The following is a 13,705-nucleotide window of genomic DNA, read 5'->3' as shown; positions in this document are numbered from 1 at the left end:
ATTCCTTTATTCATTTAATCTTGTTTACTCACCTCTCACTCTACATTAAGACTACAGATATTTTAAGGTAAGTAATGAGTGGACACGATTATTATATTATAGTTTAATAATAATATTATTATTAATATTGGTACATTTGTATTATTGTTATAATAATTATTATTAATATTACTAATTTAGGGCACTGGAGCACAGATCCACTGTATAGCACTTTGTCTGGATTATTTGGGTTATCCTAGGTAATTTATACTATGTATGATTACTTACGTGTACCTGTGAGAGAGATAGAGAGAGAGAGAGAGATACAGAGAGAGAGAGAGAGAGGAGAGAGATACAGAGAGAGAGAGAGGAGAGAGATACAGAGAGAGAGAGAGGAGAGAGATACAGAGAGAGAGAGAGGAGAGAGATACAGAGAGAGAGAGAGAGGAGAGAGATACAGAGAGAGAGAGAGAAGAGAGATACAGAGAGAGAGAGAAGAGAGATACAGAGAGAGCACGAGCGAGCCACATTCAGTCAGCCAATCACCCACCTGGCCTCCCACCCACCTGGCCTCCCACCCACCCACCCACCCGGCCAGCTATGTATTACACATGTTCCAGAGTTGTTTCTCTTTACTTAGGGTATAGGTTATACTACATTCTGGCAGGATGACACTACCAATGGTATTCTCCCATTCCACTGTGTCGACAATACATAAAGATAACAGTAACATACACTGTATGCAATGTAAAATTTACAATACAGTTCACTACTATGTATACATTATATACAGTAAATAAATAATTAAAATCTCTGCAGAGATTGGTGGATGAATTTGGTAGGGTGTGCAAAAGAAGAAAATTGAAAGTGAATACAGGAAAGAGTAAGGTTATGAGGATAACAAAAAGATTAGGTGATGAAAGATTGGATATCAGATTGGAGGGAGAGAGTATAGAGGAGGTGAATGTATTCAGATATTTGGGAGTGGACGTGTCAGCGGATGGGTCTATGAAAGATGAGGTGAATCATAGAATTGATGAGGGGAAAAGGGTGAGTGGTGCACTTAGGAGTCTGTGGAGACAAAGAACTTTGTCCTTGGAGGCAAAGAGGGGAATGTATGAGAGTAGTTTTACCAACGCTCTTATATGGGTGTGAAGCATGGGTGATGAATGTTGCAGCGAGGAGAAGGCTGGAGGCAGTGGAGATGTCATGTCTGAGAGCAATGTGTGGTGTGAATATAATGCAGAGAATTCATAGTTTGGAAGTTAGGAGGAGGTGCGGGATTACCAAAACTGTTGTCCAGAGGGCTGAGGAAGGGTTGTTGAGGTGGTTCGGACATGTAGAGAGAATGGAGCAAAACAGAATAACTTCAAGAGTGTATCAGTCTGTAGTGGAAGGAAGGCGGGGTAGGGGTCGGCCTAGGAAAGGTTGGAGGGAGGGGGTAAAGGAGGTTTTGTGTGCGAGGGGCTTGGACTTCCAGCAGGCATGCGTGAGCGTGTTTAATAGGAGTGAATGGAGACAAATGGTTTTTAATACTTGACGTGCTATTGGAGTGTGAGCAAAGTAACATTTATGAAGGGGTTCAGGGAAACCGGCAGGCCGGACTTGAGTCCTGGAGATGGGAAGTACAGTGCCTGCACTCTGAAGGAGGGGTGTTAATGTTGCAGTTTAAAAACTGTAGTGTAAAGCACCCTTCTGGCAAGACAGTGATGGAGTGAATGATGGTGAAAGTTTCTTTTTCGGGCCACCCTGCCTTGGTGGGAATCGGCCAGTGTGATAATAAAAAAAAATAATTAAAATATAACAATAGAAGTAAATTATGATAAAAAATGAAATGAAGATTGAGACACATATGCAGCATATGGGAATCTTTATTCAGGAAACGTTTCGCCACACAGTGGCTTCTTCAGTCCAATACAAAGAGGAAGGCATAAGGAGAGGAGGAGAATGAGGTAATCAGTCCCTCAACCTGGAGTCGATGTGTTCAGTCCATCAATCTTGTAGAATGTACAGCATAGGGCCGTAGACGTGGCTTATATACTGTAGTGATGTGAGGTGAAGCAGGCGGAGGCGGGGTCATAGTGGTACCATCCACTAGTCGAAGTAGGTCTTCGTCCAAAGGTTGAACAAGTGTTGAAGAATTCTTTGTAACAAGATCCCATGATGCTGCAGTGTCTGACAGTTGTGATGAATGGTTTGAAAAACCGACAAGTTGAAGATTGAGACACATATGCAGCATATGGGAATCTTTATTCAGGAAACGTTTCGCCACACAGTGGCTTCTTCAGTCCAATACAAAGAGGAAGGCATAAGGAGAGTGATTACCTCATTCTCCTCCTCTCCTTATGCCTTCCTCTTTGTATTGGACTGAAGAAGCCACTGTGTGGCAAAACGTTTCCTGAATAAAGATTCCCATATGCTGCATATGTGTCTCAATCTTCAACTTGTCAGTTTTTCAAACCATTCATCACAAAAAATTAAATAATGATTGTACATTACATTACAGTACTATGTAGGTAGTTTATGTAGGAAAAGTTTGACATTATGCCCTACCCAGTATGTCAGCAATTTTCAAAGGTTAGACTTACGTCCATTTTGACTTACGACCGGTTGGTCGGAACCAAGCTTGGTTGTAAGTCGGATGGTAGGTGTATTATGAAATGTATCATATGAACCCGTGGGGTGATGGTCACTCACTGATAAACAATGGCATACTGAGTGTGAATGGTGCGGGAGATGCTGGGATGCCGCTCAGACGTGTACCAGATGGTCGCCAAATCACGAGGCCAGTCATGAACCGCGAGGTTATATTTTGATGAAAAAAGTTGCCAAAAGTCGGATTTCACGAAAGTCACAGCCATTGAAACACGGGAGTCCACTGTACTATTTTTGTGATATGATGACACCTAAGGAGAAAGTGTTACAGGAAATTAAAAGTGCTACATCAGTAAATACTAAAGTTATAAGAAAATGTGATACCTTTATTGCTGACATGGAAAAAACTTATTGGTGTGGATTGAAGATCAAACTAGTCACAACGTGCCTTCAAGCTGAACCATTATTCACTCCAAGGTCTAAATCTCTTCAATTCAGTAAGGAAGCTGCTGAAGATAAATTTGAATCTAGCAGAGTCTGGTTTCATCTGATTTCCTACAATTTATTAAATACTATTTGCATTTTGCCCTGTATGTGCATATTACTTCATTGTTTTTTTAGGTCTAGTTCTATTGCTGAATTAATATATAATAGTGTAAACATGTTACCAGTCATTTATATGCATTTGAAAGTGAAAAAATTATTCGCTTTACGGCTATTTTCACTTTGCAGTAGTAGTCTGGAACCTAACCTACCGTATAAGTGGGGCCCTCCTGTACTTCCTCAGCATACATGGATCCATGAGCTTTGTTGTCATATTGCTTGTTATCTACAAGCTAATTTTGTAGATAAATGTGTAAAATGGAAAAATGATATGTTTTGGCACTCTGGCAGGATTGCTGATCTTTGTCTCATGAACATGAGAGATGACTGATAAATCTTAGGAACTTCTGTTGTACTGTACTTTCCTATGTGCTTCTTAGAAGTTGTTAATCTTGTCTATTGTATCATTATCTATACAATTAGTTATCAGAATTACATGTTGCATAACTCACCACAGAATAGCACAAAATCTTCAGTAAGGATGAAAAAGGGCCATGGGACATAGAGTATTCAGTATGTCTAATATATTTTTTTTTTATAATTTAAAGGGTATGCAACTATAAAAATTGTACTTTTTAAATGTAAATGTAAGAAAACATTTTGCTAAAAAAAAAATTGTGAGACTAGGTAAGATATTCCCCACAAAAAAATTAAATTAGAGGAGAGAGGTGAAAGTACAATGCCTGCACTCTGAAGGAGGGGTGGAGACATGTTGCAATTTTGAACTGTAATATAGGCATGCCCCTGGCAGGGCAGTGATGGAGTAAGTGATGATGATAGTGTTTCTTCTTTTTTAGGTCACTCCACCTCGGTGGGAAACGGCTGATGTGTTAAAAAAATTAAAAGATTTCATAATTTATTTTTATTTACGAACAGCACTGCACTCCAGAGACCCCAGTGGTTGGCTGGTTTTGGCAGATAGTTGACTCCTACACTGAGGAAATGCGTGCAAGATTGCTGCAGTTTGTCACAGGATCCTCACGAGTGCCACTGCAAGGTTTTAAAGCACTGCAGGGCTCAACTGGTGCTGCAGGACCCAGACTTTTCACCATTCATCAGATTGATGCTCCAACAGGTACTAGAAATTTGAAAAACTGAGATGTTAGATTGAATATAATGGAGGTGCTGTTGGAATGTTAGCAAGGTAACTTTTATGAATGGTTTTAGGGAAACTGGTTAGCTGGGCTAGTCCTGGAGGTGAGAAGGGCAGTGCCTGCATTCTGAAGGAGGGGTAAGGATGTTGCAGTTGGAGGGTAATCTGATTTTGATGTTGGCACACTTCTGGAAAGCTGTTGAATGAATGATGCTGAATGTGTTTTACTTGGGTCACCCTTCCTTGGCTGGAGATGGCTGTTGACTTAATAATGTTAATGCAAGGAATTGAACCTGGTCCTTCCTTCTTTGGATTTAACCTAATTGCCTCCCATTTCTCCAGATGCTGTATCACCTCCCCTTCACCAGTCAACCTATTTATTGCTGGGTAAAGGGCAGCGGATGTAAAGCAACTTGCCCATACATCACCCTGCCTGAGAATCAAACTCGAGTCTTCTTTCAGTTGTGAGCCGAGTGCTCTACCATTGTGTTACAGGTGTTTGCCATTGAATGTCACTCTCCTTTAATCCTCTGGTGCTATAAAACCTTTTAGGATGTAGTATTTAATTTTTTTTTTTAATAAGTTGGCCGTCTCCCACCGAGGCAGGGTGACCCAAAAAGAAAATACTTTCATCATCATTCAACACTTTCACCTCACTCACACATAATCACTGTTTTTGCAGATGTGCTCAGAATACAACAGTTTAGAAGCATATTCGTATAAAGATACACAACGTATCCCTCCAAACTGTCAATATCCCAAACCCCTCCTTTAAAGTACAGGCACTGTACTTCCCATTTCCAAGACTTAAGTCTGGCTATATAGAAATAACTGGTTTCCCTGAATCCCTTCACTAAATATTACCCTGCTCACACTCCAACAGCTTGTCAGGTCCCAAATACCATTCATTTCCATTTACTCCTATCTGAAACGCTCATGCACGCATGCTGGAAGTCCAAGCCCCTTGCCCACAAAACCTCCTTTACCCCCTCCCTCCAACCTTTTCGAGGACGACCCTTACCCCACCTTCCTTCCCCTACAGATTTATACGCTCTCCATGTCATTCTACTTTGATCCGTTTTCTCTAAATGACCAAACCACCTCAACAACCCCTCTTCAGCCCTCTGACTAATATTTTTATTAACTCCACACCACCTAATTTCCACACTCCGAATTTTCTGCATAATATTTACACCCCACATTGCCCTTAGACAGGACATCTCCACTGCCTCCTTGCTGTAGCATTTACAACCCAAGCGTCACACCCATATAAGAGTGATGGTACTACTATATTTTCATACATTCCCTTCTTTGCATCTATATATACCTCAATGCACCACTTGCCTTTTTTCCTTCATCAATTCTATGATCAACCTCATCCTTCATAAATCTATCCACCAACACGTCAACTCCCAGATATCTGAAAACATTCACTTCTTCCATACTCCTCCTCCCCAATTTGATATCCAATTTTTCTTTATCCAAGTCATTTGATATCCTCATCACCTTACTCTATTCTTTGTTCACTTTCAACTTCCTACCTTTACACACACTCCCAACTCATCCACTAACCTTTGCAAGAAATCGTCCATTAACCCTTGCAATTTTTCTTTAGAATCTCCCATAAGCACAGTATCATCAGCAAAAAGTAACCGTGTCAATTCCCATTTTGTATTTGATTCCCCATAATTTAATCCCACCCATCTCCCGAACACCCTAGCATTTACTTCTTTTACAACCCCATCTGTAAATATATTAAACAACCATGGTGGCATTACACATCCCTGTCTAAGACCTACTTTTACTGGGAAGTAGTCTCCCTCTCTTCTACACACCCTAACATGAGCCTCACTATCCTCATAAAAACTCTTTACATCATTTAGCAACTTACCATCTATTCCATATACAGTGGACCCCCGGTTTACGATATTATTTCATTCCAGAAGTATGTTCAGGTGCCAGTACTGACCAAATTTGTTCCCATAAGGAATATTGTGAATTAGATTAGTCCATTTCAGACCCCCAAACATACACATACAAACGCACTTACATAAATACACTTACATAATTGGTCGCATTGGGAGCTGATTGTAAACCGGGGGTCCACTGTACTTGCAACATCTACCACATTGCTCCCCTCTCCACTCTATCATATGCCTTTCCTAAATCCATAAATGCAATAAAAACTTCCCTACCTTTATCTAAATACTGTTCTCATATATGCTTCAATGTAAACACTTGATCTCCACATCCCCTACCTACTCTAAAACCTTCTTGGTCATCCGCAATCCTACATTCTGTCTTACCTCTAATTCTTTCAATAATAACCCTACCATACACTTTTCCTGGTATACTCGGTAAACTAATTCCTCTATAATTTTTACAATCTCTCTTGTCCCCCCTTCCCTTTATATAAAGGGACTATACATGCTCTCTGCCAATCCCTAGGTACCTTCCCCTCTTTCATACATTTATTAAACAAAAAAATACCAACCACTCCAACACTATCCCCCGTTGCTTTTAACATTTCTGTCATGATCCTGTCAGTTCCAGCTGCTTTACCCCCTTTCATTCTACATAATTCCTCATGCACTTCACCTACACTCACATCCTGCTCTTCTTCACTCCTAAAAGATGGTATACCTCTCTGGCCACTGCATGAAATTACTGCCTCCCTTTCTTCGTCGATATTAAAAGTTCCTCAAAATATTCGCGCCATCTACCCAATACCTCCATCTCCCCGTCTACTAACTCCTCTACTCTGTTTTTAACTGACAAATCCATTCGTTCTCTAGGCTTTCTTAAATTGTTTAACTCCAAAATCTTTTCTTATTTTTATTAAAATTTCTTGACAGTGCCTCTCCCACTCTTATCATCTGCTCTCCTTTTGCACTCTCTCACCACTCTCTTCCCCTTTCTTTTACTCTCCATATACAGGTCTCCCTCAACATTCACGTTTTCAACTTTCACGGGCTTCACACATTCACGAATTCCCAGCCACCAAATTCCCAGCCGCCAAATCATATTTAAGTTTCCCGCCACCTGCGAGTCCCTACTACCCTCCCTCCGACCCCAGCAACTGGCAGCCAGCCCTCTCACCACTCAGTGTGGTGAGTGTTTTGTTTGTTCATTATTTGCTATTAAACTACAGTATAAATAATGTAAACCCATTCATGATTGCATATTGGAATGGCTATTCGGACAGGTATTAGACGGTGACATCATGTGTTTACTCTTGAACACTGCAAAGAATTAAACATTTCTGCTACAGCTAATAATAACAATAGTAATAATAATAATAACAATAATAATAATAAATATGATATAATTGAAGAAGGAAATTGTACAAAAATACGAGGGAGTGGTTGACACATCGTCAGTGTGACTTTGTTTATGCTGGAGTGAACATTAGTCTCCCTGCTCTTCCAAACATTTCACAATAATTCATTGTGTTTGGTGCTTGTAGATTGAGTGTGACTGGAGTGGTAGAGGCAGTGATTGAGGCAATAGTATTTAATAACATACATGTTAATAATAATCCATGTTGTTAATAATATGTACTATTATTATTTATAACATATATGTTATTAAATACCACTGCCTCAACTGCTGAATTATTGTGAAATGTTTGGAAGAGCAGGGAGACTAATGTTCACTTCAGCATAAACAAAGTCACACTGACGCTGTGTCAACCACTCCCTCATATTTTTGTACAATTTTCTTCTTCAATTATATTGTATTTATTATTATTATTATTACTATTGTTATTATTAGCAATAGCAGAAATGTTCGATTCTTTGCTGTGTTAAAGAGTAAACACATGATGTCACCGTCTAATACCTTTCCTAATAGCCATTCCAATATGCAGTCATGAATGGGTTTACATTATTTATTCTGTAGTTTAATAGCAAATAATGAACAAACAAAACACTCACCACACTGAGTGGTGGGAGGGCTGGCTGCCAGTTGCGGGGGTCGGAGGAAGGGTAGTAGGGACTTGCAATGGTGGAGGCAGTGGTGGAGTCTGTGGTATTTAATAACATTTTTTTTTTTTTATTATCACACTGGCCGATTCCCACCAAGGCAGGGTGGCCCGAAAAAGAAAAACTTTCACCATCATTCACTCCATCACTGTCTTGCCAGAAGGGTGCTTTACACTACAGTTTTTAAACTGCAACATTAACACCCCTCCTTCAGAGTGCAGGCACTGTACTTCCCATCTCCAGGACTCAAGTCCGGCCTGCCGGTTTCCCTGAATTCCTTCATAAATGTTACTTTGCTCACACTCCAACAGCACGTCAAGTATTAAAAACCATTTGTCTCCATTCACTCCTATCAAACACGCTCACGCATGCCTGCTGGAAGTCCAAGCCCCTCGCACACAAAACCTCCTTTACCCCCTCCCTCCAACCCTTCCTAGGCCGACCCCTACCCCGCCTTCCTTCCACTACAGACTGATACACTCTTGAAGTTATTCTGTTTCGCTCCATTCTCTCTACATGTCCGAACCACCTCAACAACCCTTCCTCAGCCCTCTGGACAACAGTTTTGGTAATCCCGCACCTCCTCCTAACTTCTAAACTACGAATTCTCTGCATTATATTCACACCACACATTGCCCTCAGACATGACATCTCCACTGCCTCCAGCCTTCTCCTCGCTGCAACATTCATCACCCATGCTTCACACCCATATAAGAGCGTTGGTAAAACTATACTCTCATACATTCCCCTCTTTGCCTCCAAGGACAAAGTTCTCTGTCTCCACAGACTCCTAAGTGCACCACTCACTCTTTTTCCCTCATCAATTCTATGATTCACCTCATCTTTCATAGACCCATCCGCTGACACGTCCACTCCCAAATATCTGAATACGTTCACCTCCTCCATACTCTCTCCCTCCAATCTGATATTCAATCTTTCATCACCTAATCTTTTTGTTATCCTCATAACCTTACTCTTTCCTGTATTCACCTTTAATTTTCTTCTTTTGCACACCCTACCAAATTCATCCACCAATCTCTGCAGCTTCTCTTCAGAATCTCCCAAGAGCACAGTGTCATCAGCAAAGAGCAGCTGTGACAACTCCCACCCTGTGTGTGATTCTTTATCTTTTAACTCCACGCCTCTTGCCAAGACCCTCGCATTTACTTCTCTTACAACCCCATCTATAAATATATTAAACAACCATGGTGACATCACACATCCTTGTCTAAGGCCTACTTTTACTGGGAAAAAATTTCCCTCTTTTCTACATACTCTAACTTGAGCCTCACTATCCTCGTAAAAACTCTTCACTGCTTTCAGTAACCTACCTCCTACACCATACACTTGCAACATCTGCCACATTGCCCCCCTATCCACCCTGTCATACGCCTTTTCCAAATCCATAAATGCCACAAAGACCTCTTTAGCCTTATCTAAATACTGTTCACTTATATGTTTCACTGTAAACACCTGGTCCACACACCCCCTACCTTTCCTAAAGCCTCCTTGTTCATCTGCTATCCTATTCTCCGTCTTACTCTTAATTCTTTCAATTATAACTCTACCATACACTTTACCAGGTACACTCAACAGACTTATCCCCCTATAATTTTTGCACTCTCTTTTATCCCCTTTGCCTTTATACAAAGGAACTATGCATGCTCTCTGCCAATCCCTAGGTACCTTACCCTCTTCCATACATTTATTAAATAATTGCACCAACCACTCCAAAACTATATCCCCACCTGCTTTTAACATTTCTATCTTTATCCCATCAATCCCGGCTGCCTTACCCCCTTTCATTTTACCTACTGCCTCACGAACTTCCCCCACACTCACAACTGGCTCTTCCTCACTCCTACAAGATGTTATTCCTCCTTGCCCTATACACGAAATCACAGCTTCCCTATCTTCATCAACATTTAACAATTCCTCAAAATATTCCCTCCATCTTCCCAATACCTCTAACTCTCCATTTAATAACTCTCCTCTCCTATTTTTAACTGACAAATCCATTTGTTCTCTAGGCTTCCTTAACTTGTTAATCTCACTCCAAAACTTTTTCTTATTTTCAACAAAATTTGTTGATAACAGCTCACCCACTCTCTCATTTGCTCTCTTTTTACATTGCTTCACCACTCTCTTAACCTCTCTCTTTTTCTCCATATACTCTTCCCTCCTTGCATCACTTCTACTTTGTAAAAACTTCTCATATGCTAACTTTTTCTCCCTTACTACTCTCTTTACATCATCATTCCACCAATCGCTCCTCTTCCCTCCTGCACCCACTTTCCTGTAACCACAAACTTCTGCTGAACACTCTAACACTACATTTTTAAACCTACCCCATTCCTCTTCGACCCCATTGCCTATGCTCTCATTAGCCCATCTATCCTCCAATAGCTGTTTATATCTTACCCTAACTGCCTCCTCTTTTAGTTTATAAACCTTCACCTCTCTCTTCCCTGATGCTTCTGTTCTCCTTGTATCCCATCTACCTTTTACTCTCAGTGTAGCTACAACTAGAAAGTGATCTGATATATCTGTGGCCCCTCGATAAACATGTACATCCTGAAGTCTACTCAACAGTCTTTTATCTACTAATACATAATCCAACAAACTACTGTCATTTCGCCCTACATCATATCGTGTATACTTATTTATCCTCTTTTTCTTAAAATATGTATTACCTATAACTAAACCCCTTTCTATACAAAGTTCAATCAAAGGGCTCCCATTATCATTTACACCTGGCACCCGAAACTTACCTACCACACCCTCTCTAAAAGTTTCTCCTACTTTAGCATTCAGGTCCCCTACCACAATTACTCTCTCACTTGGTTCAAAGGCTCCTATACATTCACTTAACATCTCCCAAAATCTCTCTCTCTCCTCTGCATTCCTCTCTTCTCCAGGTGCATACACGCTTATTATGACCCACTTCTCGCATCCAACCTTTACTTTAATCCACATAATTCTCGAATTTACACATTCATATTCTCTTTTCTCCTTCCATAACTGATCATTTAACATTACTGCTACCCCTTCCTTTGCTCTAACTCTCTCAGATACTCCAGATTTAATCCCATTTATTTCCCCCCACTGAAACTCTCCTACCCCCTTCAGCTTTGTTTCGCTTAGAGCCAGGACATCCAACTTCTTTTCATTCATAACATCAGCAATCATCTGTTTCTTGTCATCCGCACTACATCCACGCACATTTAAACAACCCAGTTTTATAAAGTTTTTCTTCTTCTCTTTTTTAGTAAATGTATACAGGAGAAGGGGTTACTAGCCCATTGCTCCCGGCATTTTAGTCGCCTCATACGACACGCATGGCTTACGGAGGAAAGATTCTTTTCCATACATGTTATTAAATAACATACATTATTAAAGCATAACATGTATATATTTAGTACAATTTACAACGTTTTCATGTATTTTATGATTATTCATGGTTCAACAAGTTAAGGAAGCAGTATTGTAATATATTTCTCTACAATATATTGGGGCACCAAACATTCACGATTTTTCAACATTCGCGAGGCTCTTGATCCCCTAACCCTCGCGAATGTTGAGGGAGACCTGTACAGTGGACCCCCAACTTATGATATTAATTCATTCCAGAAGTCTGTTCAGGCACTGTTACCAAACGAATTTGTTCCCATAAGGAATGTTGTAAATTAGATTAGTCCATTTCAGACCCCCAAAAATACATGTACAAAAGCACTTACAAAAATACACTTACATAATTGTTCGAGTTGGGAGCTGATCGTAAGGCGGGGTCCACTGTACTCTGCTATTCTTAAAACACTTCTGGTTTGTAAAAACCTCTCATAAGCTACCTTTTTCTCTTTTATCACACCCTTTACTTCATCACTCCTCTTTCCTCCTGCACCCACCCTCCTATAACCACAAACTTTTGCCCTACATTCTAATGCTGCATTTTTAAAACTATTCCAACCCTCTTCAACCCCTCCACTGCTCATACTTGCACCAGCCCACCTTTCTCCCTTAGTTTTTATGCTTTCACCTCTCTCTTACTTCTTGTTGCCATTTTCCTCTTGTCCCATCTACCTCTTACTCTGTAGCTACAACTAAATATGTAATGATCTAATATATCAGTTGCCCCTGTATAAACATGTACGTCCTATAAACATGCATATCACAGCACTGCATAATTTATAGCCTTCGTAATTTTATAAATTTAGATTTATTTTGGTACAAATTTTATGGCATATTTTCGGAGAGTTTCTGATGGGAAAATAAAATGGTCCATGTAAGTCTGAAAATATACAGGAAGTTACCAAGGTCTCTGTGGAATGCTGTCACCTGTGCTTCCTTCTCTCAGTACAGTATGATTAATACAGGTCCCAGCCTTTTTGGCAGAATTAAGTTATTGCAGAAATATTAATTTACAATTTAACCCTTTCACTGTCCAGACCACAAAAATTAATGTTGCTTCCAGCGTTCACTTTAAAAAAAAAAAAATCTGAAATGGTAGAAAATATTATTCAAGGTAATGACACCACAATTATGAAATTTGATAGAGAACTTATGGGATTATGGAGGTGCAAAGTTAGCAGTCTGGATGCAATTTACAAAGCGATTTTGAGTCCTATATTAAGTTGATTCCTTTGCTCCATTGGACCAAGTTCTTAGCTAATTTGCTAGTATGCCTTCCATTCATCTATTACAGAAGTCGCTCATTTGGCCAGTTTTACACATAATTAAAAATACCAATTTAAAAATGCAGACATTTTTGGCACTAAAACATTTCCTCTGTTTATTAGTCATTTTTCCAGGCCTATCTATATTAATTATACTTGCTTTCCATTTTGAATTCATAATCACAAAAAAATAGAAGATTTATTCTATTTCCAGGATAATAAAATATAAGCAGGAATGACTGGTCATGGTTGATGGCATCCCACTTATTGGCTCAGACCTATTCAAAAACCTTATCATAAAACAGACATGAGGTCCTTACCTGTCCTCAGGAAAATCAGCAAAACTTGAATATTTCTGCTATTTTGAGCCCAGTTTCAAGTTTCTTTCAGTTCTGAAATCAAATAAAATCATCTCTGTTGCAGTAGTATGTCTTTCATCATACCAAGAAACATCCAATAAGCCTATGAAAAATATCCTGGAAAACAATGCAAAAGTCACTATTTTAAACCAGATGTGGTCAGTTTTTTGCTTTTCTCATTATGCACTGCATTGAGCAGGACTTCTGTTTTTTTAATACTGGACACACTCACTGCATAGACCCATTCCCTCATATCTAGGCCAAAACTTACCACTCACAGCTTATCCGAGTGAGCTGAGCTCGTGACACGTAGAACTAAGTGAGGGACCCAGGCCTTAGTTATGTGGTTCTACCTGACAGTCACTGAAAGGGTTAAATAAAACTTGTACTGCAGATAAAATTAATTAGTACCATATTAAG

The 13,705-nt window shown here is 39.8% G+C and overlaps 1 protein-coding gene and 1 long non-coding RNA gene across 8 annotated transcripts in view; one reads left to right on the top strand and one right to left on the bottom strand.

Moving 5' to 3' along the window:
• The window catches only part of Smurf (SMAD specific E3 ubiquitin protein ligase), a 288,864-nt gene that overhangs the window by 268,126 nt on the left and 7,033 nt on the right, over positions 1-13,705 (top strand). For all 5 annotated transcript variants that reach the window (XM_070088416.1, XM_070088415.1, XM_070088412.1 and 2 more), the window contains one exon: positions 4,054-4,252. In XM_070088416.1, the coding sequence (XP_069944517.1) occupies positions 4,054-4,252 (199 nt within the window). The remainder of the gene's footprint in view (positions 1-4,053; positions 4,253-13,705) is intronic.
• The window catches only part of LOC138853176 (uncharacterized), a 34,352-nt gene continuing 23,118 nt past the window's right edge, over positions 2,472-13,705 (bottom strand). Inside the window, exons 3-5 of one of the 3 annotated variants that reach the window (XR_011392389.1) lie at positions 13,557-13,648; positions 13,247-13,318; positions 2,472-2,885 (exon numbers count right to left, since the gene is read on the bottom strand). This is a non-coding gene — a long non-coding RNA (uncharacterized lncRNA). Of the gene's footprint in view, positions 2,886-4,024; positions 4,256-13,246; positions 13,319-13,556; positions 13,649-13,705 lie in introns of those variants that run through there. The other 2 variants (XR_011392388.1, XR_011392390.1) reach the window with 2 other exon arrangements.

This window comes from Cherax quadricarinatus, chromosome 24 (assembly GCF_038502225.1).
Source record: "Cherax quadricarinatus isolate ZL_2023a chromosome 24, ASM3850222v1, whole genome shotgun sequence".
NCBI lineage: Eukaryota > Metazoa > Arthropoda > Malacostraca > Decapoda > Parastacidae > Cherax > Cherax quadricarinatus.
The sequence above is the reverse complement of the archived record's forward strand: the minus strand, read 5'-3'. Positions and strand labels throughout refer to the sequence as shown.